Source organism: Zerene cesonia, chromosome 11 (genome assembly GCF_012273895.1).
Source record: "Zerene cesonia ecotype Mississippi chromosome 11, Zerene_cesonia_1.1, whole genome shotgun sequence".
In the NCBI taxonomy this organism is placed as follows: Eukaryota; Metazoa; Arthropoda; class Insecta; order Lepidoptera; family Pieridae; genus Zerene; species Zerene cesonia.
Window position 1 is genome coordinate 5497054 of NC_052112.1, and position 25538 is coordinate 5522591.

General features: G+C 31.9%; 5 protein-coding genes across 8 annotated transcripts; 2 read left to right on the forward strand and 3 right to left on the reverse strand.

Annotated features, from left to right (window-relative positions):
- The first annotated feature begins 354 nt into the window (after window positions 1-354).
- Window positions 355-7281, forward strand: LOC119830226 (MFS-type transporter SLC18B1-like). Its single transcript, XM_038353160.1, has 12 exons — window positions 355-581; window positions 2222-2462; window positions 3078-3151; window positions 3298-3514; window positions 3621-3711; window positions 3822-4056; window positions 4516-4614; window positions 4733-4828; window positions 5119-5290; window positions 5729-5927; window positions 6297-6820; window positions 7154-7281. Exons 1-12 carry the CDS (start codon window positions 391-393, stop codon window positions 7232-7234), a joined length of 2220 nt encoding a protein of 739 aa, XP_038209088.1. The 5' UTR covers window positions 355-390; the 3' UTR covers window positions 7235-7281.
- A 2461-nt stretch (window positions 7282-9742) lies between these two features.
- Window positions 9743-10741, forward strand: LOC119830243 (ommochrome-binding protein-like). Its single transcript, XM_038353180.1, has one exon. It carries the CDS (start codon window positions 9796-9798, stop codon window positions 10624-10626), a length of 831 nt encoding a protein of 276 aa, XP_038209108.1. The 5' UTR covers window positions 9743-9795; the 3' UTR covers window positions 10627-10741.
- Window positions 10742-12044: 1303 nt separating this feature from the next.
- On the reverse strand, window positions 12045-18630 carry LOC119830159. Of its 2 annotated transcripts, none has more exons than XM_038353062.1 (3): window positions 18069-18630; window positions 13026-13194; window positions 12045-12763 (listed from the first exon to the last, which is right to left on the reverse strand). In XM_038353062.1, exons 1-3 carry the CDS (start codon window positions 18570-18572, stop codon window positions 12444-12446), a joined length of 993 nt encoding a protein of 330 aa, XP_038208990.1. In that variant the 5' UTR covers window positions 18573-18630; the 3' UTR covers window positions 12045-12443. The 2 variants fall into 2 exon arrangements, with proteins under 2 accessions (XP_038208990.1, XP_038208991.1); XM_038353063.1 differs by lacking the exon at window positions 18069-18630 and adding an exon at window positions 15507-15939 and having other exon boundaries at window positions 12049-12763.
- Window positions 18631-20503: 1873 nt separating this feature from the next.
- Window positions 20504-21897, reverse strand: LOC119830248. 2 transcript variants are annotated; one of them, XM_038353190.1, is made up of 3 exons: window positions 21632-21897; window positions 21281-21548; window positions 20504-20939 (listed from the first exon to the last, which is right to left on the reverse strand). In XM_038353190.1, exons 1-3 carry the CDS (start codon window positions 21872-21874, stop codon window positions 20632-20634), a joined length of 819 nt encoding a protein of 272 aa, XP_038209118.1. In that variant the 5' UTR covers window positions 21875-21897; the 3' UTR covers window positions 20504-20631. The 2 variants fall into 2 exon arrangements, with proteins under 2 accessions (XP_038209118.1, XP_038209119.1); XM_038353191.1 differs by having other exon boundaries at window positions 20828-20939; window positions 21285-21548.
- Window positions 21898-22868: 971 nt separating this feature from the next.
- LOC119830193 lies at window positions 22869-25379 on the reverse strand. Of its 2 annotated transcripts, none has more exons than XM_038353105.1 (3): window positions 23980-24336; window positions 23589-23778; window positions 22869-23228 (listed from the first exon to the last, which is right to left on the reverse strand). In XM_038353105.1, the coding sequence occupies exons 1-3, from the start codon at window positions 24226-24228 to the stop codon at window positions 22930-22932; spliced, it is 738 nt and encodes a 245-aa protein (XP_038209033.1). In that variant the 5' UTR covers window positions 24229-24336; the 3' UTR covers window positions 22869-22929. The 2 variants fall into 2 exon arrangements, with proteins under 2 accessions (XP_038209033.1, XP_038209032.1); XM_038353104.1 differs by lacking the exon at window positions 23980-24336 and adding an exon at window positions 24970-25379 and having other exon boundaries at window positions 22870-23228.
- Between the last annotated feature and the right edge of the window lie 159 nt (window positions 25380-25538).

Genomic DNA, 25538 nt, shown 5'->3' on the forward strand with positions numbered 1-25538 from the left:
CACTTTTTTTTTTATTGGGTCATATCATATAACTTTTCGGTTTTCGACAAAGCTAGAAGAATTATGCTAAAAGGAAAAGTAATACATTTAAAATGTATGAATTTAGACCAACATAACAAAATATTCCAGTGTACAGGCCCACGTTATTTAACCAAACGTTTCCCTTCGGAAGTTTTTATTTACACCCGATAAGATATCGATAAATTAATGTGAGGTAGGCGCACATTGTAGTTAGTTCCAAGCCTGCGGTATACAGACACGCCGATATCTATTTGTTTAAACCTATATTATATTTAGTGCATTATAATGGACAGAGATAATGAGGATTCTGACGATTGCGCGCAATGCATTCCGGATGATTCAAGGCCTAGGTTTACAATCGGAGAAAATATGGCTTCGTCGTCTGACACAATTGTGTTTGATACAAAGTTAATGAAGACGTCAACACAAGCTGAGGAACTCGCGGCCACGTGGGGTGGAAGGTGTTCTTTGCCAGATTCTAGCAGATTAAGAAGAGCACACTCCTGGTCCGGAGGACCACCCGACGATGTTGCTTCCAAAATTAGGATTTTAAGAGAACGGTAAGTGCCATACGTGTATTGTTAAAACTGTGTATAAATTGTAATTAGTTATTTTTAAAAATAATAAATACAATTAGATATTATTGAACAACTATTATTTATACATTTGAAATACCTGTACTTTGTATTACTTAAATAGGTAGGTAAACTTCGAAAAGGCGTCAAAATCTATAATAGTCTTTTGTTTCAAATTTATAATTGAGAATTTTAGTTGCTATATTTAATATCAAACTGTTCCATAAAATTCAATGAAAATATAAGTGTATATTTAATATTATAGTGGTTGATAATTGATAACTTTTAATATAATAAATAGTAATCAAATCGGCAACTTATGATATTATCTATCTACTTATCAAACTATACGGTAACACAAAACAAATTATTAAAGAATAGGTACATACATAGTCTATGCTTAAATATTGTAGGTAAGTGTATCTAAGTATATTTTATCGGATTTATAGTCACAAGTGTGACTAAATAGCCATACTCGTATTTTATTTTTCTATAAGATGTAGTTTAATAGCTTAATCACAATCATACTATAATAATTAGATGCAGGTAATATTTTATTGTAAAATGATCTTTTTTAGGTCTTAGCCCTGATATCTTATACATAAACCGCATATACGTCATTTCTGACCAGACAATATATGAACAACAACAATTTCTTATGTTGTTTTAAATGCATGAGAATAAGTAGGTATGCTAAATGAAGGAAAGTGTTACAGAAATGAGTAATTTTTCAGTTTTTCCGTAGCGCGAAAACTGTAAAGAAATACAACATTGTCATCTTTAGAATTTTATCTAGGACGTTGAGGTTGACAATGGTCGTCATCACTGCTAAGTGGGTCTGACGACGGTTTAATCGTGCAAGACTAGCTAATTTTCATAACCTTTTCAATTATACCTAGTTACCTAAAACTAAAAACGTCCAAAAATATTTTTTCTATGACTATTAACGAACTTTTTAGGGTTAATGGTAAAACGGGAATACTAAAACTTCGCCGTCCGTCTGCCTATCTGTGTGTCCGTCCTTCCGACTATCACAAGGCTATATTTTACAGTTAGCTTTTTACCGTTGAAATTTTCAAAATGATGTATTTCTGATGCTATTATGACAACGAAAAATATCATTAACAATAATATGTCATAAATTGTATGGGTGACCAATTTTATTTCAGTTTCTCTCTATCGAAATCGTACAGACCTTCAGTATTGAGATACAACCATGAATGAATGATAACTTTGTTCACTATTCTATAGGTACATACGTTACTTAAGTATTGCCTTAACAGACAGATTTAACCTACCCGAAAACATTTCAAAGAAAGAAAGACCGATGAGTTATTCAGGCTTTATAAGTGGGATTTGTTTATTCTTCGATATGATTTGGGTCAAGATCGCACGGGGATTACCATGCCTTCTCAGAAGATCCGTTTTATTTATAGCCGTAGCATTTTCCATATTATATTACTTCGTCAAAGGCAAATGAACAATACAACTTTGTTCATTATGTATTCTTCATTATTACCAACTACCAAATTTAAAACTCTTTTTTGTTTGCTCGAACTCTCAAAACTGAAAAACATATTTTTGAATGTACGCAAAAATTACTGCATTCATTTGTTTCTTTTCAGATTAGTGCGTACTCAAACCAAACTCCGCCCAGGTGCTATTCGCCATTTCTCACATTCGCAAAGACTTACTTTGTTCTCTTTAGCGCTAGTTGATTTTATGAGTTTTTGTTCAATGAGTATAATGGCACCCTTCTTTCCAAGAGAAGCTACGGAAAAGGGTCTATCAAATACCATGTGCGGAATTGTCTTTAGTTTTTATGCAGTCATCATGTTTATAACATCTCCTTTATTTGGAAAATTCGTAAGTACTTAACATAATTATATACAATGTAGAGAAATCGTCACCTAGCTTTATCTGCAATATTAGAGAAAATGTCTGGATTCAAAGTAATAAAGAACCATAAGTACAGGTTAAATTGGAGAGTAGTTATAAATAGTAGACTATGGAATCTTAATTAAATTCACAGACGTTGTTATAATGGAATTTTCCGAAATTTATAAACTTATTTTATATGGTCAAAAATTAGACATTTTCATTAATTACGCTATGAACCAAAATGTATACGTATGAATAGAACTAGTTAGATTCCTTAGAGAAAACGCAAAAAATTTATTTTGCTTTCGTTTATGTTATTTTGATTCATAAATATTGAATAAATACCCAGTCAGACCTCAACCTAACCCGGTGGTAAGTATACATCATTAGGTATCATTTCAAACTAATTGTATCTTTTACCTTCGAAGTTTTAATTTTTCCTGCAAACTTTTACTTAAATATATTTGAATTTAATTCAACAAATGAACTATGTTGATTTTTAAGATACCCTCCTACCTTCATACCCAACAGCTCTATTTTAATATTTATCAGATACTGTTACAAACACGTACTAATAATAATTAATACATTTTATCACAGCTGCCGAGGATTGGTGTAAAATTTATGTTTACCGCGGGGCTATTCATGGCTGGCTCCTGTAACGTAATATTTGGGTAAGAAACTATAATTCTAACTGTTGTACATTAAAATAGTAATTCTAAGTACATTGTTTACATGAAAATTTTTACTTGTCACTATAATAATCTTTATTATGATTTGATTAACAATTTATTTTTATACTTTTATAAATTCATTTCAGATCATTGGCCCTAATACAGAACCCTACAACATTTTTGGTATTATGCTTTATTGTTCGAGGATTGGAGGCGCTTGGAGCTAGTGCATATTCTACAGCCAGCTATGTATATGTTGTTAATGTATTTCCTGACACCATAGGGTCTGTGTTGGGTATTTTGGAAACATTTGTGGGACTCGGCATGTCGGTCGGCCCAGCTATCGGCGGCCTGTTGTATTCGGTATGATATTTCATTACAATAATTTGCAAAGGAAATCTCAATGTAAAAATGCTTTAAGAATAAATAAATTTAGTAAAGTATTGAAATAAATAAATGTTTCAGGTAGATCGGGGGATTTGGGTTACCATTCTACAGTCTCGGTGTCGTTATGGTGATGACAGTGCCCATAAATATGATATTCCTACCGGATTGCGAAGGTAAAATAAATTGCCTTTGTCTTTAAAATATATTGTATAAGGCAAGTTTATACACTTTTTTGCTGATGATGTTTTGATTTATTTAAACCGTGAATTTATCTGCATTACAGAATACGTGTCTGGTTCCAAAACAGCTTCCATAATACGGCTATTTAAAATCCCATCTATAATTATAACTGGTCTTGTGATAGTTATTGTGTCGAATACTTGGGCTTTCTTGGATCCAACACTGGAACCTCATTTAAGACAGTTCTCTTTGTCTACGAAACAGATTGGGTTAATTTTTCTGCTACTATCAAGTTTGTACGGAGTATTCAGTCCCATATGGGGCTGGGTGGCTGATAGGTAAGAACCATTTGTGATATTATCATAATGATGTTTTTGTTACTGCGTCTTATTTAGTATTGCGTTAAATAACGGACGGATAGCTAGTTGAGGAATAGGATTATTCAGTTTATATTTTTTGACGCAGATGATCAAATTAATGTTTTATTTGTTCTTCGAGATATCAGCTATCCAACAAAAAATAATTAAATTTGTCACAATAAAAACAACAAAAAATTAAACAAACTCTTCAGACGTTTAATATTCACTGATATTAAAGACGTATAACATTAGTAACGATGATAAAAATAAATTACAAGGTGTGTTATTGTGATTGCTCCAAATATCGCTAATAGGTACTCAATATAAATGAGGAACGTAAAAATCTGCAATTTGTGTAAAACAAATTGAACATGAATTTTATAGTTCTTTATAGTTATAACAAATCAATTTTATTTATTTGTTTTTCTTTTATTACAGGGTTCATAATCATTGGTGCATGATGGTTTGGGGTCTCTTTCTGTCCACTCTTGGCTTGCTTTTATTAGGACCTTGTCCATTTATTCCTGGTTTACCAAAGTATGTAATATTTTTACTTAGACAAAATTTGTATTGTACTTTTGGTTATCGCTATATAACTTATATTATACGATTGATATCACTGGATAAAAGACATACATAAACTTTTGTTTTGCAGAGATTTGTGGCTTGATCTCGTAGCGTTATCCATTCTCGGGATGTCAGTCGCCTTGACGCTGCTGCCCACATTTCAAGGAGTTTTGACTAGTTCAATGTAAGTACCTCTCGCATCTAATGATTTTAAGACCCCCTAAAACCTAGCTAAGTTTTATTTTTCATTACTTTTGTCTCTTTTTTTATCCTTCCTTCAGTATTTATACTTCTACAGTATTTATACATAAAACTTTGTAATTAACTTACTATTTTTTATTTTCGGTTTCTTATTTTCCATTTAGCGGACATCAAAAAAATAGCGGTATAGAATATAAGTTGTTATTTGTTATTTATTATAATATAATAACTTTCATAAAATTTAATCTTATAATGTATACAATTACTGATCAGATATGAAGGCGGTTGTCCCGAAGCGATAGCCACGTACAGCGCAGTGGCCGGCGTGTGGTCGTGCTGCTACTCGTTAGGCGAAGTGCTGGGCCCGGCGCTGGGGGGCGCGCTCGCGGAGCGCTACGGGTTCCCCTTCTGTGCTACGCTGTGTGCCGCTGCGTGTTTTACTATGGTACGTTAGTCGTTACGTATGTGAAATCTCATGTCATCTAGTGGGGTATGAGGCATATGCATTGAGCATTCATTAACGACTTAGGTAGAGGCTCGTGACTCTCTACTCAGGCAAGTCCTCTTGAGCTTAGCCTATAATGGGTGTCACTTATTCATTTTTATTGTAACTTAGCCTATAAAGTCTACGTCTATGTAAAAAGGACAAGAAATAAATAAATCTGTTTCTCTGATTGATTATTCTTTCACGTATTAATGTTTTTGTATTATAATTTTTCCAAATATGAGTCTGAACTGAACACGATAAATTATTTTCCATGAAATTTCCTCGAGAGAGGAACAAATAGATACTTTAATACCACAAACGGCTTTAGTTTTTAAAATCAACACAAAGTCATCTACAGCAACACTAACCAATTTCTATTTTTTTCCTTTCTTTTAGGGAGTCGTAACGCTTACATTCTTTTCATTGCGTGACACATCAAAATGGATAGATGAAGAGGATTCTCTAACGGACTCCATACCGTACACAGATACAACTTGGAACAGCAATAACTTCTGCAGATCCCGCAGCGCCCCGCCTTGCCAATATGCGGAACATACGCCATTAATCTCACCTACGCCGAGTTGCTATAACAATGGTAAATACACATTTTAATTCTTAAATTCTTTTTAATTTCAATACACTCTTTTGATTCTCGGACATGCCGGTTTCCTCACGATGTTTTCCTTCACCGTTTTAAGCAGTGTTGATGATATCTACATGCGCAGATAAATTGAAAAATCAATTAATTTCCTGCACGCTCGCCCGGTCTCGAACCCCGACTTATCGATTTTGAAGACCGAGGTTCTCACCACTGAGCCACCACTGCGTCGATTATTAAAATACTTAACATATATAACTTATGAATCTCTTTATTTATATAAGCCGAAAGTGATGTTGTCCAAATAAGTTCTCGTGGGGATGTGAACATTTCATATATTGTGTAAAATATGTAATAATTTTTTAGGTCCACCCAAGTACGGTACAACATCTCAAAAAATATGTCTGTTGCATAGTAAAAACAAGAAAAATGGGTCAGCGAGTGTCGCCGAAATCTTAGAGTACATACTCAAATTTCAGTTCTTAACAAATATTTATGTTAAAATATGGAGACTTAAAAATAGGCACAAAAGCAAACCAATACAAAGCGACGAATTATATCAGAATTATTTGGTGTCTGAAAATGTAAACTGTGATAATGCGCCTAAAGAACGAGAGCCTAGTGTTAATGAGAGTACAAATATAAATAATAATTACGGAAGTGGTCCTGATGAAGACAGATATTGTTCATTCATATACAACGCTATTTTTGGCCCAGCCTCAAAAACAAACAATAGCTTGATTATAAAACGTAATAATGCGGGTCTCGTTGTGAGATTAGCAAATAACCTGGAGGAGGCGCGCTCGACTGATGAGATAATAAAGCATAACCTCCAAAAAGTACTTTTTTACGAACAAAACAATCCTTGTTTACTAACGGATGATATTTTTGTGAGTATGACTTAACTTCTAATAATCATTCATAATCAATTAATTACACCATTTTATTAATATTCATATTAAATACACGTTAATATGAAATCATAAATATGATAAAACCAAAATATTATTTAAGTATTTATTTTCGTATATTTGTATACTTATATAGTAATTAAAGTTTCAATCTAGACTCGAATCTAGATTTAGGAATGAATAAATTATGTGAGCGAAGTTGTGGCAAATATTGCGCGTTGCTACCTTTTTTCATTTATTATTTTGTATTTAAATACAATTGTGATAAATACAGTATATATAATATAGCTATTAATATTAAATTGTTTTTAGAATGGCTGCGAATGTAAAGATGGCATCACGTTTGTCCGGGGCACAGTCACAGTTTCATCTACAGGCGCCTGTGAAGTTTAATGAAAATTGATTATTTCACTTAGTATTAATGCATATTGATAAAAAATGATGTAAATTTTATCGAATAACTAAATATTGTAAGTTATATTAAATTTATTTAAATAGGATAGATGATATATTAAATATATTTTACCAATATTTACTTTTTCACTTTACCTTAATTTTGCTTTTCCTTATTTATTTTGCTTTTTCTTGCCCCTGTCGTTTAGGAAGAGCAAGAATATTTTCCACATTCCACATTGTACCAGGAAATTATAAAATCGAGGAATTCGCTTCGTATAAACCACCCTTTCTGGCTTGTTCGCACCCCCACCAGTTTCTTATTTCTGTCTCATTCCCTCAAATATCTACCCCCAATCATAAAGCATCGAACACACTTGTACTGAATTTATTCACCATTGCATTTGAAATGATAACGAGATCTTTTAAAGCCTTATACACATAGCCTAGCTTAAAGGGTTGTAATCTAAAACATCTAATTTTATAGAACAGCTAGGGCCCACGGACCTGTATAATATAAATAACTTTACATTTCGGCAATTTTGTACATAAGTAACATATTTGTTAAGGATATAGAGACCTAGCTCTGCAATTATTGTTCATGGACGCTGGTGATCAAATAGATACTCTCTTTTCGATTGAAATCGAAGCCTATAAGCAAAATCACGAAACATTTCCTACTGATTTGAAATGTCAAATTACGAAATTGTTTTTTAAGCCTGTAAGTTATACTTTAAATATAAATAAATTCGTCTTGAAGAGTTACACATTTAATTGAGATGCATAATATGTTGTTACAAAAGCTTTATATCTTTAGGGTGTAGGTAAGCGTGTTTCAAACAAATAATAATTCAAAGCGATATGTCGTATAACAGACTTGTACGATGGTAGGTATCAACAATAGTTGTACGATGTATCGCTTTTGAATCTTTCGTATCAGCATCCGGCAATTTTATGCTCTCCTAGTGAAAACGACCTCCACGGACGTTTTCCCGACATTTCCATGGCAACATTATCCCAGATATAGAGAGTCGTTATAGAAATGCCTTCTTACCGTTTTCAGAGTTTATCAAAATAGTTTAAGGTTCTACTTATATTTTTTCATGAAAATTTATTGATTTTCTATGCTCATGTAACTAACTAACTTATTCGCTACGGTTCCGCTACGAGTGAAGCTACGAATCGTAAAGGACATTTCTACAAGGGTAGCATGAAGCTAAAGTAGTTGCTTTTTCATACCACTTAGAACATTTTGGACTGTGTGGGCACTACAGTGAATGTGCTATAGCCCCATACTATCTCGTTATATGCTTCATATATTTCCTAGAATAAAAAAAAATTAATTAATTAAGATTTCAATAAGTTAAAAGTTGATAATATAAACCCTTTTTTTATAAAATATGTTCTAAAATGCGTTCGTTCTAAATAGTTATCAATTATTATCCAACGTTCTATAATCTAAACGTCATCATTCCTCTAAGTATTTACTTGTTAAATTTCTGCTTCTACAATATCTTTGATTTTTAATGAGGACACAGTGCAATACGTAAAATATACCTATTATGTATAGTTATTTAAAAAGAGGGTGGTGATTTAAATATGGTTGAAGTGAGGGTGAGGGTGAGGGTGGATCACCGGGGGGCACCCTCCCTATTGCGTTTGTACGGCAGCTCTGTCGATATCCCTGTCCTCTTCTCATCGGAGTATTGAATTCCTATATGACTATGCAAACCTGGTACTGATCCTGCTAATGTGGGGTAAGAAAATGGTAGCGTAAGGGTTGCGTCTTTAACGTATTTTTTTTATTTCAAACATGTCTAATATAAAGTAATTTAAAATAACAAATAGAAAAATGTCGGAAAATTACATATTATTTACTTAGTTCAGTGAAATTTTTTTTTATTTATCAAAAATACTGAACAACGTTAGATACTCTAAAGAAATGTACTTATTTGTGCAGTTTGCAAGTTCAGTTAGTCGGAAATGAGAATCCTAGTAGGTTTATGAGCACACGACGATGTAGGGAATAGGTCACTTTACAAACGTTACTTTCAATATATTTAATCAATTCTTCCACTGTGGCAATACTCGGGTAATTCACTCCAACAAAAACGCTTTTTGCAATTTTACAAATAGCCTACGAATGCCACATACCTACCCATTTTTCGCAAATGGTATATGTATAAACGTAGCACTAGTAAGGATATTTACACAAAAATTTTCGGAATCGGAATTCTTATCCGTTAAACATTATTTAGAATACATTTAAAAAATAATAAAAATTTTTATCTTTTTATATTTTTAATTCTGAATTTCATTTCCATATAACTGGGAGCTAGGACCTATGTATAAAAAATTTTCAATCGTTCAGACTGTGTGAATAGACATCCAACAATTAGATAGGTAGGTATCATTTGATACCATAGCAGACCCTGTTTATCGATCCCAATTAATTGATCGGTGCTCTAATTTATGTTCATGAATCATTATGTGCGTAGTTACCGCCAATATGCCCCATGTATTCATTTCATGACATACATTTGCAGTAACTGGTGTTCAATATGATGCTAGCGATATTGTGTATTTTTGTTATATTTTCGACGGCATACTCAAATGAAGAACCAACAAATTGTGAGGAAGTGAATGTTTATAATAAACCACATAGGAAGCATGTTCTGAGCATGGGTCTAAACCGTCCGTATCAACTTGCTTTTGACAAACACCAACATCGCACGTTTTTCAGCCACAACGTTGGACTCGATAATGAAGATTCATTCGAAATTGCTTATATTGAAAGGGGAGAAATGATACCCAAAGTTGTACATGACGTAAAAAATGGATTCGCAATTGCAATTGACAATATGGATGGAGTCATTTATTACGGAGGCAGCGAAGGAATTAAAAAAGAACACCTCAAAGAAAAAAATGCTACTATTCATGAAGTACTAAAGAACCATAACGTATGGGATATGTTTTATAAACACGCCCTTTATTTCATTACTTATCCATTGCAGCATTTATATAAATTGTTACCAAAAAATAAGGTTGAACATCAAAAACACATACATGAAGAAATTTATCAATTTGTCATAGATGGACATAACGATATTTTTATTACTAATAAAACAGGATTATTTTTGATAAAGAATGGTACAGATGAACGAATTCACTTTAAAGGACCCAAAGTATTTCGCGCTATAGAGGTAAATAATGAAGGTAAAGCTCATTTTTGTGGTAAAAATGGTATTTATATAGCCAACAAAGCTAATCATACTTTAGATATGATTGCCGAAATTAAACATATTTTCGGAATTACCTTCGATGGTGACGATAATATTATTTACTCAGATCCTCATGAAATAGTTAAATTGGTACCAGGAAGTTGTAAATAAAGAGAAAATTAAACAATGGTTAATTTTGTTACGAGAATATGTAATGCTACTTTAGTTAATAAGATTTATAACAAAATTTAAGATTATAAAAGTAAAATTAATCAAAAACATGCGTTATATCTACATTATATATTATCCATTTAAATTGGTGTTTTATTTTATTGATTACAACATAATTATTTGTATTATATTTATATCTATAATAGCCAGCATCCTTTTACTCACCCTTCCTAATATGTACATTAAATTAAATGTCTAAGGCGGTTAGCACAGTGCCCCGCATCACGCAGATCAGCGCGTGAATGCGTTGTTATGCGTAAACGGTGCTTGTAAGTATCTTCGTTTGTATAAAAAAAAAAACACGCACAATCTAACACACAGAAAGCGAACACACGAAATTTAATACATTGTATTTACATCACGTATTTACGCGCTACGCTGCGTGGTGCGCAGTTCTGTGCCAACCGCCTAGAATTCCACGCAATAAGGTATATTTGCTTGAAGACTCTTCAAATTGTTTTTTCAATCAATATAATAAAAGTAATTGCCATATAACTGTCAAATACAATTGTATTTTAAATACTTATGTTACAATCAATGTATTATACTTTAAAAATAACTGAATCGTTATATCTACACAATTTACTGCTACTATAAATAGAATGCTCTGTGAACAAATATTACGAAGAATTGTTAAATATAACCTAGCTATACTTGGAGGTATCTATTCTCACAAAGGACTTACGTGGGCGAAGACTTTGCTCACAAAATTTCGCTTCGAGGGAGTCCACTGTCCAACTCCGTAATTAGATTTACTAGTAAAATAACTAAAGAAGCCGGAAAAGTACCGGTTGCTTTTCAAAGCATTCAATTATTCTATAAAAATCACATAATCTTATTTACGCCCTAAACAGCGACACGGAGTTTATTTTTATTTATCAGCTAATTCTTTTTTGGCTTCACTGCCGATAATTGTTAAGCTTTTCTATTATCTACATTACCTTAATATATTTACTTGCCATAAACATTATTCTCGTTAATTAATTTCACTCGCCCTAGGGATACCATACGATAACGCTTAAATATTTCAATTGCATGTTAACCATTTCGTTACCAATTGATTATGGCGCTTGACAACAAAAATAAATTAAAGCTCTGGTAGGTAACAGAAAATAATACTCATTAAATAGAATTCTATTTCTACACATGAGCGTTAGTTTATACTAATTAAACCTCCCTGTCTCACCATAATTCCTAGACTTCAAACATCCTTTATATATTTATAACTATTATTGTCAAAACTAAATATGTATAAGCAGTGAAATAAGAATAAGTAAAATGCTGGGAGAAATATGTGAATTATTAAAATAAAACAAATGATTTAATTTTATTTTCATTACATTTATTTCGACATTAATGTACCTATATAATATGGCATCGAATATCAATAAATAAAAAGAACTTATTACGTTAATTTGTTAATCTATATAATTTATTCCATACTATGATCTATGTTACTTTTCTCATTATTTTATTAAATTACTTACACATCGTTTATTATCTAAAATAAGAGCATCATTCAAAATGCATCTATCTACACAAGTCTCTTTGGTGAAATCGTCATACCTCACTGATTTTTTATATATTTAATACAAAATTAAAATATAACTATTATTATTTATAAATTGCCACATGGACGGAATATAACACATAGATACTGGCAGTCATGTTCGAAATTAAAATTTCACTTTAAAAAATATGCCATGTACAATCGTTACATACACTCTAGGTTATTTCAAATTCAATTAAATAATGCTTTAGAAAGATGCTATAACAGCAAAGAAAACAGAAAGCATAGAAAATATAACACTATACATTTGTTTTTCAGCACCATTGCCGCAGACCATTCGCCTTGATGCTACTGACAGTTTCTTATTCTGCAACATGGAATGAACGGAATCGATTTCCCACCGAGCCATTTGACCTGGCTCCCTTGAGAAAAGCACAGAGTACAGCTGTGCTGGTACATTTGTAGTACCTTCTTGACAGAAGTTTAGTACCAGGTGGTCATTCACAGCTTTGAGAACCTGCACAGTCCCTGTAAACTGTTGATACGAGGGACGAGCAGCTAGCGTACCTATAAATATATATTAAATATTTGTTAATTTGTGCATTTCAAATAGAACTACAAGAGACAGAGAACTGTTGAAAAGCAATATACTTTCAAAGGGATTACAATTGATTATATAATTTAGAGTCGTCTTTTCATAAATATTTTATGTTCATTCCAAGTATCGTGAAAATATATAATTCAGTAATTATTTAAGTATAAATATTATTTAAATATAAGAGGAGTCCAAAATGAAATATGTTGTAATTATTTTCCAAGTATTCATTACCATTTTGCACGTCAAATGCTTGCCAGTAGCCAGCAGAGTCGTTTCGGAAGTAAAGAGCATATTCTATTGATTGTCCGGCCTCATCCCACAATAATCTTAAATTTCTATAATCCTGCCGGAATTTCGCGTTCAGCGCCTGCACGTGGTATAGTTGGTTATCTGTAGAGGGCTGAAAATTATACAAAACATCCATAATTGAATAGAAAAAAATACACCAAGTTCTAAATAAAAAAGATAATTGTTAAGGTGCTCTTATCAAAATAAGTTTTCTTTTGCCATCTATATATAGAAAAATCAATAGCTGTTCGTTTCGCTAAAACTCTAGAATGGGTGAGCTGCTTTTGATAATTTTGTTTTTGATGCATTGAAAAAAATGTCATAATATCCTTTGGCATTCCGATATTCGCCGCGTCAGCTAGTTTTTAAATAAATATTAGCGTTCTGTGCTAAACAAAATGATGTACATTTTATAAGCATAGGTAATCTGTTACGCAGAAATAATGTAGCTCAATACTGAAAGGTTTTATTTTTTTTACTCCCAGATAGTTTCTTTTTTTTAATGTCATAAGTGAACGACTGGTTTCTAATTTTTAAATCAACAATGAAGTTACAATACTTCACAATCAGTGATCTATACCAACATTGTGTGCTACTTGCACTGAGTTTTATTGCTTCAATTGAATCGTCCGCGATTGCTTTTGATCCTTATAAATTACGTAAATTTTAATTGCATGACTTCTGTATCTATTGTCCGTGATGTTTGATAATAGATACCATGAAATTAATGAAAAGAAAATATTTTGTAACAAAAAGAGGCGGCCGCAATTGGGTCGTGAACTCAAATAAAAAAAAATATAGGCGGGTAGGTTACATTAAATTGAACTGTACGATACGTTATTATAATTATCTAAATCAAATCCAGCTCAATTCAACCTTAAATGAAGGTATCTTGTTTCTTTGAGGTTTCGATGAATAATTTATTTTACATAATGTAATTTACATAAATCTATATATACAACTTTATATGTCACGTATTTAATACTGGATCGGATCCTTAAAGAAAATAATTTAAAATAATAATACGGTTATTTTAGAATTTTGTATTAATTGCTTATTCATCTTACTATCTCATTTATTATATTATCTTTGGAGAGCCGAAGATTAAATGGGTCATATATATTGACCTTTCGGACATGAGTCAGATGAGACACGTAGATGAGCTCGGAGGACTGAGGTTAGTGAAAATGTTTACTAACCCTAATTAAGCCAACGCGTCCTCTTCAAATTGGACTATTAACAATGACAATTAGATCATAAAACCTTTAAAATTATGGACCTACTTAAAAATTTTGAACATTCGGTATAATAATAATGTATACCTAGACTTATAGTAGGTAATACTTTAATATCGGCTCCGATACAAAAGCGAAGCTTTTGTATATCCCTTCTAAACACGATTTTTTGCAGTTCATAATTGTATACAAAAGAAAAAGGTTGATAACAACATAAACTGTTGCTTTTAATATTACCCATCATAAATTATATTCGCAATACGAGAAGGAAGTGATAAATAAGTTGATATCGCCGGATAGTACGCATTATAATCTAAACCCCTGCTACACGGGGAGTTCCCCATTGTAACCGATTATAAAATTAGATGATGAGAGAAAATATTATATATTTATGTTACATTATATTATAAATGTATATAACTTATGTTATTATATTATTTATATATTACACTATACTAAAATCTATACATAGTTGTATTAAGCTAAAAATTTTAAAAAATATTACGTTTCAAAATAAGGTTTACTCAAAAATTTACGACGGTACATAACGTAGACGGTAGAGTAGTGTTATAAACGTATGCGGTGATTGTTTCTATGTTTTTTATTCCTTTTGATAAGTATAATAAAACAATAAGTTTATTTAATAAATTTGAATAAATTTGAATAATTTCCCGTTATTATTTTCAGAAAAGATTTTTATGGAAATTAACCAAAAGAACTTAAATTTTTTCAATTGAATTATTATCATAATATAGTAACGATGACTGATGTGATAGGTACTTGTTAATTGAATTTGTATATCGTGTTCAAATAAGAATATATGAGATAATATCTTTAAATATTTACAAGGTTATTAACGCTATGCGTATGCAGTGATGTTACACGGGTAATCTTCGGTCATGGCAGCTGCATTACGTTTGTAAATATAAAATGTACGTTTCAGATTTGTTTAGTAGACAATCGTTTTTGTATATAGACAATCCCTACTTATGCTTCCTGTTATGTACAATACAGTATTCTTATAAATATATTTTTTAATAGTTAAAATTTATTAGCAATAGACCAATTTATATTCAATAGAGACTAAACAATATGGCGATTTGAAAAAAAATATTTGTAAGTTATTTGCAGACTGTGATGTGACTATCTCACAAAAATATTGTAGTTAAGACTCATTTTAAAGACGTACCCCAAACGTCGACCTTGGGAAATCATCCTCTTCCCAAATTGTAACAGTTGGACAACTTCTGTACGTTGTAACACCTTCCTTGCTGAGGTGCATATAGAGTTCTATTACACTCCACTTTCCCAAAACTGTTCTAACGTCCAAATTATCATATTTATGTTCTCTAAAACAGACATCTTTATCGTCTGTAGAATTTGAAGTTTCATGTCCAATTGCTAGAGAAAACAGAAGCAGCATCCAAGGCAATCTTAAAATAATCCAACCTTGGAACTCCATTATATCGTTCATTTGTTAACCAGTCAAATAGACATTTTTATATACCTTACTGTTAATTACAATATTTAGGAATATTTAAGCACTTTTTTTGGCATCTGGACGAAACCGTATGTATGTATTGCACGTTAACAAATCGAAAACGACTGACAGTCGAAGAGCAAAGCGTGCGCGCTCCTGACTCATGTCGATTGATGTTATCTTATTTAACCCTAGACCTTAAACACATTTAGAAGTCCCACGAATCTTTAAAAATAAAGATGATTGTGACTTATGACACAGGTAGACCTATCGTTTAAATATTGTGCTTGATAAAGTTGAATGAGCAATAATTATTTGTATTTAATAATTATTTGTAATTAATTAATTCATAATTTTCAGACCTTCTTAATTGTAATAATTTAAATATAAATTTTTTAAGTGTATTTTGTTTTATTATTCTTTAAAAATCTTAAATATTTGTGATCAAATAAAACTTTCTTCACGCAGAGATTAATTTATTGTCCACATAAAAATGGCAACATAAAAATTAAGAAAAATATGTAATTAAGTGTGTGTTAAATAAAACTTTACATTTGTATTCTTTCTTATGTCTGTAAACTTTGTTTGATAAAACTAAGTAGTATTCATAAAACTAATATATGACGTAAATTAAAGAAATTAATAACGACAAAAGTAGTCTATTTACAATATCTCTATATCGATAGGACAATTACAGATCAGATATATAGAGGTATCTACAAAATAAACAACAAAACTTTTATATCATAAAGATAACGGGTTTTATTCCCTCCATTGAACATTAATGTAGTATTTTATTGCAATGTTCCTTTAGGTATGCATATTATTCACATTTCATTTATTTACAACTAGCTTCTGCCCTCGGCTTTACTAGCGTGGACTACAAAATTTAACACTGCTTGGATTTTGCAGTAATTACATTTTTTACGACATTTTCGACAATCTTTAGAAAAAAAAAGTGTTGTCCATTTCATTTTAAGCCGACTGCCAAAAATCAAAAGTTCTATGTTCGTCTGTAATACGTATTTTATTTTTGAATATGTAAGACGATATTTTCGCCAATTGTGAACTGATTTAATAATTTTAATTTAGTTCGAAGTCATCTAGTCACAATCTGTTAATGGAAACTCAGGGAAATCGAGGAAGTATCAACTAATATACAGTGAAATCTTAGAAATAATTTTTGATTTTTGATCCACTTCCCGGTTTCCGATTAAGCTAAAGTTTTGCATCTGTAGTTAAGCGCAATAATCTAGTATTACAGTTTCATACTGATATGATGATGGAGTCAGAAGGTAGAAAATGGAATTCGTCATCGTGGTAGAAAAAGGACACAATTTTTTTTAAATGGAATTAACCATAAAAGCTTGTTGTATAATCCCCCAGGACATAACTGCTGCACCCAGGGTTGGCCTCCGGCGAGTAACCTTTTCAATACTGAAAAGCCCAGGCTCGAATTTTCATGCAATTACATCCAATAACGTCTAGATCGATTGTCTTCAACAAACCGTTTTAAACTCTTCGTTTAAAATGAGGCAATAATAGATTGATAACAAAAATATACTAGTACAACTACATATAGCATCAAACATTTAATATAATCTGGGCAATTGGTATGGCAAATATTACTCTGCTTTGTTTGGAATTTTTTGTAATTAATATTTATTTGCACTAAAAAGGTTAAATAAATTTTTTGAAAATAACTGACTAGAAGCTAATTGGCGAAAAATAAAATAATATATATTTTAATAATTTTTATGTCGGTATCAGCCAGTACTACTAAATAATAACTATTGTTTTGTGGTCTATAAAACATCCATATGGGATAGAAAATACTCTTTTAAAATGGTTCATGTACAGAAATGGTTTGTTTTATTTTATGTAGGTATAGCCATAGACTAATAATAGTTCGGAGAGCATTCGTTTGTTAATTGTTATTGTTTGTTATTCATGTAGGTACTTATATCATATTACTTACCTAATTGTATTAATAATCAATGTATGTATAATGTATCAAAAAATGTAATAATCAGTCGTTTAGTATTAAATTTATAATTGAGTTTTTTTTTTGCTTTTTATAAACAATTTTGCATTCACCTTCAATTATTCAATCTTGTTTCGCGGCATTTCAATTACCTATCATTGAATTAATTTAAAAGCAAAAACAACTTTATGGTTTCATACATGCTTAATACCGTAGATCTTTTTATTAAAAATTTGTATTCAATTGCGATAGTTAAAACTAAAATTATCATAAAAACATAATCTTACCTTATCGTTTGGTTCAGATATATGGATCACAATGCAGGATCTTGCATATTCAACTCTTGCATCCCCGGCTAAATGTTGGATTAATTCTACTCCATACCACATGCCTGTTAAACTATCTATCCAAATACCATTCTGAGGTGTTCTATTTACACAATAATCATTACCATATTGCATGAAGGGTCTTTCGTATGGACTTATGGCACCGTAACCGTAATTACCCTGTCCATAGGTCTTTCCGTATTCTGCACCTGCACCATATCGAGGTGTTGTATAACCTGATTGAAAAAATACGTTGCCTGAACCGGCTCCGCTATATACATTTGATCTACTGGTCGAATACCCCGGACTATAATTTGGGTATCTGGTCACTGCTGGAAAAGGTGCTATATCACTTTGGTAATTTGTCTTGTATGGGAATTGATTCTGGGTAGTTGCATCGTAGCGCTGATAACTTGCGCAGTGTACCGATTTATATAAAAGGGTTAGGACAAAAAAATGTAACATTTTAAGTCTATTTCAAAATATCAATGATCGCGTGACAACGCAACGACGCAATGACGTGTGACTGCTCCAGCTACTAAGAGAGTGGGATATAAACTAATTAAGAATAATTGTCGTGTACGGGCTCTGGCTAAAGGTTTACAACCAACAATCCGAAACAAATGACTAACACCCCTTCCCATTCGCTTCTCTAGTTACCAATCTCCAACCATAATACTTTTTTAAACCATTAGTATTATTTATGCGAATAAAAACTCAGTATGTCTGTCTCTTCTTCACGCATGGAACACAGAATCAATTTGGATGAAATTTGTTATACATATAGTTTAAGATCCGAAAAAGAACACAGGATAGTTTATATCTTGGAGGTCCCAGGGGAACGGCAGCTATATGTGAAGAACATCGGACTGTCTATTTTCGTACTTTGACTACGTAGACGAAGCGACGGACGGAAGCTAGTAAGTACATTTTACGAAATGCATAATGTTTGTGGTAGCAAGTCACTTTTGTTACATCGATATCATTGCAATATATGTGAAGAAGAAGAAATTGTATGGTGCTTTCTGCTGTTGCCTTACATAGAAGGCGAACACCACAACATTCGATAATCGATTTAAATAGTAATCGTAGCGAGGCTTAGGTACGGAATAAGACTTTCACACATTCGTTTGATTATCGCTAACATTTGGTTAGTGACGTCATTCTAACATACTTCTAAGAACGTTCAAATACCAAATCATATTAATGTGGTGGACAATTGTTTTATCTAAAAAACTTCCATATTGCATAGCTTATAAAAAAAACTAATGAACAAAAATTATCTGGTTTTTGTTTTATTATATACTAGCTGCGCCCCGCGGTTTCACCCGCGTAAGTCCGTATCCCGTAGGAATATCGGGATAAAAAATTGCTTATGTGTTATTCCAGTTGCCCAGCTGTCTACGTACCAAATTTCATTGCAATCGGTTCAGTAGTTTTTGCGTGAAAGAGTAACAAACACACATACATCCTTACAAACTTTCACATTTATTATATTAAGTAAGTTAAGATAAATATAATAGATACAAATATAATAGATACCAACTTTACATTTTTTAAGTGCACGTACGTACGTACATAAACTTGAAGTATCTTCACCCCAGGTAAAAATCTGCATCATCGAAGCCGCGGACTAAAACTAGAACTTACATAATTAATACCTATTTATCTAGGGCTTCTTTGAATCTATGGATATTTATAAATAAGTAAAGATTATTACACGCACTTTAGAATTTTACAACAAACAATTTTTCTAAGTAATATATACATAAAATATATTGATGTCATGTGATTTTAAGAAATACTCATGAAACAATTTACTACAAATACGTTAGGTCAAACGTTGCAATTAGACAAATTAGTGTAACTATCTTCATAGCTAAGTTCCTGTTTATCTTCACAAAGTTTTGACCCCATCTCCTGTTTGGAAGTAGAGTCATAGGTCATCCATTCAGGTCCTTTGGGATAATTTACTCAAATTGAGCCTACTGCTATATTCGTTAAACATTTCGTCTTTATATTATACTCATTTACCTTTTTATATTTGAATACGTAGAAATAAATGCCACGAGAACTACTTATTATTTTTAAAATCTCCAAATTTTCAAATTGCATTCCAAAGGCGATATATCGTTTTATCTTTACAAATATTATGCAAAAGGAACGTTGGTGAGTTTTGAGGTGTAGCGGGAAATATTTGGATCAACTGAACTGATTTTGAAAATTCTTTTAGGATTAGGAAGCTTCAACTTTTTATTAAGTAGGTATATTATCTGTAATCGAGTCAAGCGGCTAGGCCACCTGTGCTAACAACTTATCTCTGATATTAATGGAACCAAAATAATTCCTATTTTTTTAATAAAACTTATCAGGAATAAAACAATTGAATCGGGTAATTAGAAAATTTATTTATATCATATAGAAACAAACTTAATAAATCTATACTACTAAGATATGAATCTTAGGATTAAGTGGATACATACTGATACAATACAAGAAGGAAAGGTAACATAAAAAATGTGTTTTACAAAAACTTTTGAACGAAAATTAAAAATAAACATAAATATACAAGTGCTAAATAACTATTATATACACAGGACGCACAAACAGCTGTATACCGATACACATTAGGTAAGTCAAAATTAAAAAACTGTTGCTGGTATTGGTACCACTCCGAGCGCTCAACTCTTGAAGGAGTCCTCCTCAATACCAAAGAGAAAATGCCACCATCACCAATCTCCGAGCAGTGGTTTAAAATAAGTGTGAATTGTGTTACTTTTAATAGGCGTATAACATCTGGGTGACGGGGTGGATCGTCGGGATACCAAACCTCTACAAAATCAATGAAAAAATAGATTTAATTTTAACAAGAAGTAGCGTGGTTTCATTGTTTCTACACTATATATATACGTATTCTTAAAATCTTTATATTTGAGAGGTTATACACAAAAGTAAACAATTTTAACTATGTAATGTTATTCCCATCGTAATGATGGTGCATGTCTGACATTCTTGGTATGCCGCTTATATTCAAGTTACACATCTGTTCGATTCCCTGTCTATACGATTTAGATGTGCTTGTGATACCTACTTATTTCTACTTAGAATCCCACAGTTTTATTATAATCAGCAAAAAAAAAATAATAAAAAGCTTATAAAAACTGGCAGCTTACCCACACCTCTAGCTTTCATTTCTTTTTCGTAAGTCGACATAGTATCTGCAGTCCAAAATCCAGGTTCTTCTGGATAATATAGATAGTCCTGTTCCATAGTGTGGCCATCTTCGTCCCATAACACACGAATTCGTCTCTGACCAAATAAATCCCTTTTGGTCCTTCTTTTCAGTCGTACATCCATCCATGATCCAGCTAGTGAGTCTCCAGACCACGGATTGCTTTTTGACGATCTCCAGTTTTGATCCGTGAAATTACCTCTAGGTATCTGGTAAATTTGGGGCAACGAGTTAATTTATAAATATCGTGTTGATAGCAAATTTGGATGATCTAGATAAAATTTAAACTTACAAGCCAATCCATATAATTGTCTTTATAATTTATTTCATCACTTGCATCTGATATGTATAACGTGACACAGCCTACTTCATTAGGCTTGTTAGTCATGTCAGGATTATGTTGGGCATATCCGACTCCGTACCACACCCCATAGACGTCATCCATGTTAACTCTGTGTGACCAGCGAATATTATCGCCACATAGACCTTGAACTAAGGTTACACTCACGTATAAGGGAGCCAACAGAGTAAACATGGTAACACTTGGAATATCGAAAGGAATATGGGACAAGGCGTCGGTCGTGGCCGCATCGTTTAATTAGCAAATTAGTTCAGGTAGCTAAATGGCGCAACACTAACATGAATCAGTGAAAATTATAGCAAGTGCAGATTGCATATGCATTCGTGTTATATGGGATAATATAATAAAAAATATTCCGCATATACGCATGAGTCTATTCGATAGATATAACAATCGATATCACAAACATTACAACATAAATTTATGAAAAAGCAACATAAAGTTTTCGTTCCTTCCAGAAATCTAGAACCATTTTAGTCGTGGGTAGATATATAGGTGTAATGATTTCATTTTCAAAGAGAATATATTTATACAAATGAGTTATTTATATAGCTAGTATACTTGAAATATTACTCTTACACATTCTTGAAGAGAAAATTTTAGGGAAATTCAATTGCTTTTTTCGTATTTTTTTTCTTATTTTGGCTCATGAATATCTTGTTTGTTCAATATTATTCTAATTTATTAAGGTTAGGAATACCATAAAATGTAACGCGATGAATTGCATAATTTTTAGAGAAACATAAACTTCAAACGTATTTAGAATTCACGTCTATTTTACAAATTTAGGATAAATAATTAAACTACTAAAAATAAAATCATTGCAAATCTTTTACGATCATATAGTACTACCAAGATTGATATCATTAAATCTATACATACATAAAATATTCTCGTGTTATAATGTTAGTTACCATACTCCACCAAAATGGCTAGACCGATTTTGATGAAATTTTGGGTGCATATCGGATAGGTCTGAGAATCGGCCAATATCTATTGTTCATACCCCTAAATGATAAACAGCTAATATATCTTATATTTTTCCGTGTTGCTTTTTCAAAATGACTAAGATGTATTGCATTATCACTGACTTGACGTGTATGGAATATATCAACGATTTCAACGTTTTTAGAGTCTTTACAAATAAAACAAAGTAGGTATATTATTAAACCAATTTATGTATTGATAAAAAAGTATTTTTAGGTACATATATATTAAACAAATATCTTTTACAATGACCTCCAAATTGAGACAAAAATTAATATGAAAATATACAAAGAGGATTTAAAACTAATCGCAGAGTTTTCGCAAACTCTTTTCAATGACGATGTTGAGAGATTTTTAATGGAGAAGATGTTATGGATGCTGGCCAGATCTTCCGGTGTGAGCTGATTCTCATTTCTAGAAAGTACCACGCTATATAACTGTGAATGTGGGAGCCTCATGCAGAAGTTCAGCACCAGATGGTTATGAGATACTTTCAATACTTGTATTACGCCACCAAAAAATCGATATATTTTATCGACAGCTAGAAAAAATAACAAAAACTTTAATATAGATACTAACTCATTAATCAATATGTTATGCATTTAATAAGGCACTCTTTTAAGAAACTGTCTATACAATGCACATATATAATAGAATGTCGCAATATTGATACCTTACAAGCACTATACTAGAATACAGTAACCGAATTCAATTTTATAACACAGTTAAATATTTTTGGTTAGAAGACCAACTGGTATCCACACATAATCGAGTAATCTCGAGCCCTTTAGCTTAGCATTCTATACAACTACTGCTTTAAAATTCAATTTTATCAGGACGGTATGTACGAATATCTACCATGAAGTGGTAATTCAATATTAAAATTTATTAACATACTCACATCCATTCGGAACATCTGTAGGCCAAAACCCTTTATGAGACGTGTTGACCTTTATGTGATAGTCATCTTGCCACAAGCCCTCGTGCCACTCCAAAACAAAATGTCTGATTCTGTATTGCTCTGGCAATCCATATGCTCTATTTAAATATGGTGAGTTAGTCAACGGAGGGTACGGTGTAGGTGGAGTTGGCTAAAATATAAATGTTTTGCAATTAATATGCAATATTAATCAAGGTTTAATAACGATTGGAAAAGCGCTTGATGTGTACTAGGGTTATTAATTTTTGTTCTTTAAAATATATTTTCTGAAATACTGTTACTTTAAATATCGTCTCGTATGTACCAAGTAGCATTTTTATACAATTGAAAACACTAGAAACTAACTACTTACTAGGTCTCTGTTAATAAGGCCACCACTAACATAATCCTCAAACTTTCGTATTTGTATAATTGGACAGTAAGGATTATATTCCGTAATTATATTATTGTCTCTGTGATAAATATACTCATGTATGTACCACAAACCCAAAACGGCTTCTTCATCAAAATCTTTTATTGGATGTAAATTTGGACAAAATTTCATATCAATACCACGAACAACAGTTAACGATGATAGCAGCAGAAACAAAATGTGATTCATTTTAATTAAATTAAATTAACGTACGCACTATATGTGTAATTAAGTTTGATGCACAGAGACAAGTGGTTAATTGAAGGTGTTCCAGTCTCACGGATCCGTTTATGAACGTCATCCTTATGCGCCAGAATAACAGGGACCACTTTAACCTGTTAATTGACTCATGGCACACCTCGACCCCACATCCTTGTGGTTCAACTTCAATTTAGCATTTGTGATGTAAAAAATGAGACGATTTCCTCAGTAGGTATTTTTTTATAACCCCATTTTGTAACTGGAGTGCTGACTTCGAACTTATTTATTTATACAGACAAGAAAAGTAAGGTTGTCAAAATTTACCAATGAATTAAATATATAATCAAATGTCATTTATTTATTAGTACACACTTAAACTAGCTGTGCCCTGCGGATTTAACCGCGAAAAATTACCGTACCTAATGTTATATAGCCTAAAGCATTCTTAAATAAATGGGCTATCTAACACAGAAATAATTTTTCAAATCGGAGCAATAGTTGCTGAGATTAGCGCGTTAACCAAACAAACAAAAACGGTGGCAAGTACGATACTTAAGTTGATGTCTTAAAATTTAGTGCTCCAAAAATATTTATAAAAAACAATTTTTACATAAGCAAAATAAGCGGCTTTAAGACAAATTTAATACAAATGATAGTATGAAATGCAAATAATAGCATGCTTTTAATAGTCATTAGTAGGTATTACTTATAAAACAAGATATATCCAACCTGCACGTAGAGTTCCTTGATATCGATGAAGAAGCATTCATTTGTGTGCTCTATTTTGTACTCCCCCTTCGTATGTGGAATTTTTTCGACACCATACCAAATACCAGATATTTGGTCTAAATTTATATCACCGTAATATGGTGATAAGTCATCACAATATTTATGGTTTTCAAAATAATAATTATTATTGTTAGTGTTATAACATTGAGAAAACGATATAAGTGAGTAAAACCATATTAAAATTCGATTATCCATTTGGGATAATGTACGCAACCCGGATAAGGACGGATAGCTTGTCGGATAAACGACGACAAAAATACTAGGCGACTATACACTGCTGGAGTTGGTGTAAAGATTAATCAACGGATTTAGTAGAAGTGAACCGAGTCGAGTCTGTAGGCGGGCCACCAAATGAAGCACATTCACTCAATTGAGAGTACCACACCATTCGTAATTTACTTGTTGGGGATACTTCCTCCCTTTAATAATATGACGAGCTATGCAATTTTCCAATATGTACTGAATTTTACAAGACAACAAAGAGCATCAACGATTATATTAACTAATTA

Coding starts and splice junctions, on each gene's coding strand:
- LOC119830226 (XM_038353160.1), top strand. CDS start 391: ATGGCTTCGTCGTCTGACACAATTGTGTTTGATACAAAGTTAATGAAG. Junction 5,291..5,728: donor CCGCTGCGTGTTTTACTATG/GTACGTTAGTCG, acceptor CCTTTCTTTTAG/GGAGTCGTAACGCTTACATT. Junction 5,928..6,296: donor GCCGAGTTGCTATAACAATG/GTAAATACACAT, acceptor ATAATTTTTTAG/GTCCACCCAAGTACGGTACA.
- LOC119830159 (XM_038353062.1), bottom strand. CDS start 18,572: ATGTTACATTTTTTTGTCCTAACCCTTTTATATAAATCGGTACACTGC. Junction 13,195..18,068: donor TATCTGAACCAAACGATAAG/GTAAGATTATGT, acceptor TATAATTTTCAG/CCCTCTACAGATAACCAACT. Junction 12,764..13,025: donor AGCATTTGACGTGCAAAATG/GTAATGAATACT, acceptor ATATATTTATAG/GTACGCTAGCTGCTCGTCCC.
- LOC119830243 (XM_038353180.1), top strand. CDS start 9,796: ATGATGCTAGCGATATTGTGTATTTTTGTTATATTTTCGACGGCATAC.
- LOC119830248 (XM_038353190.1), bottom strand. CDS start 21,874: ATGTTTACTCTGTTGGCTCCCTTATACGTGAGTGTAACCTTAGTTCAA. Junction 21,549..21,631: donor ACAATTATATGGATTGGCTT/GTAAGTTTAAAT, acceptor CAAATTTACCAG/ATACCTAGAGGTAATTTCAC. Junction 20,940..21,280: donor AATGAAAGCTAGAGGTGTGG/GTAAGCTGCCAG, acceptor TTGATTTTGTAG/AGGTTTGGTATCCCGACGAT.
- LOC119830193 (XM_038353104.1), bottom strand. CDS start 25,224: ATGGATAATCGAATTTTAATATGGTTTTACTCACTTATATCGTTTTCT. Junction 23,779..24,969: donor TCAAGGAACTCTACGTGCAG/GTTGGATATATC, acceptor TTTATATTTTAG/CCAACTCCACCTACACCGTA. Junction 23,229..23,588: donor TACAGATGTTCCGAATGGAT/GTGAGTATGTTA, acceptor TATTTTTTCTAG/CTGTCGATAAAATATATCGA.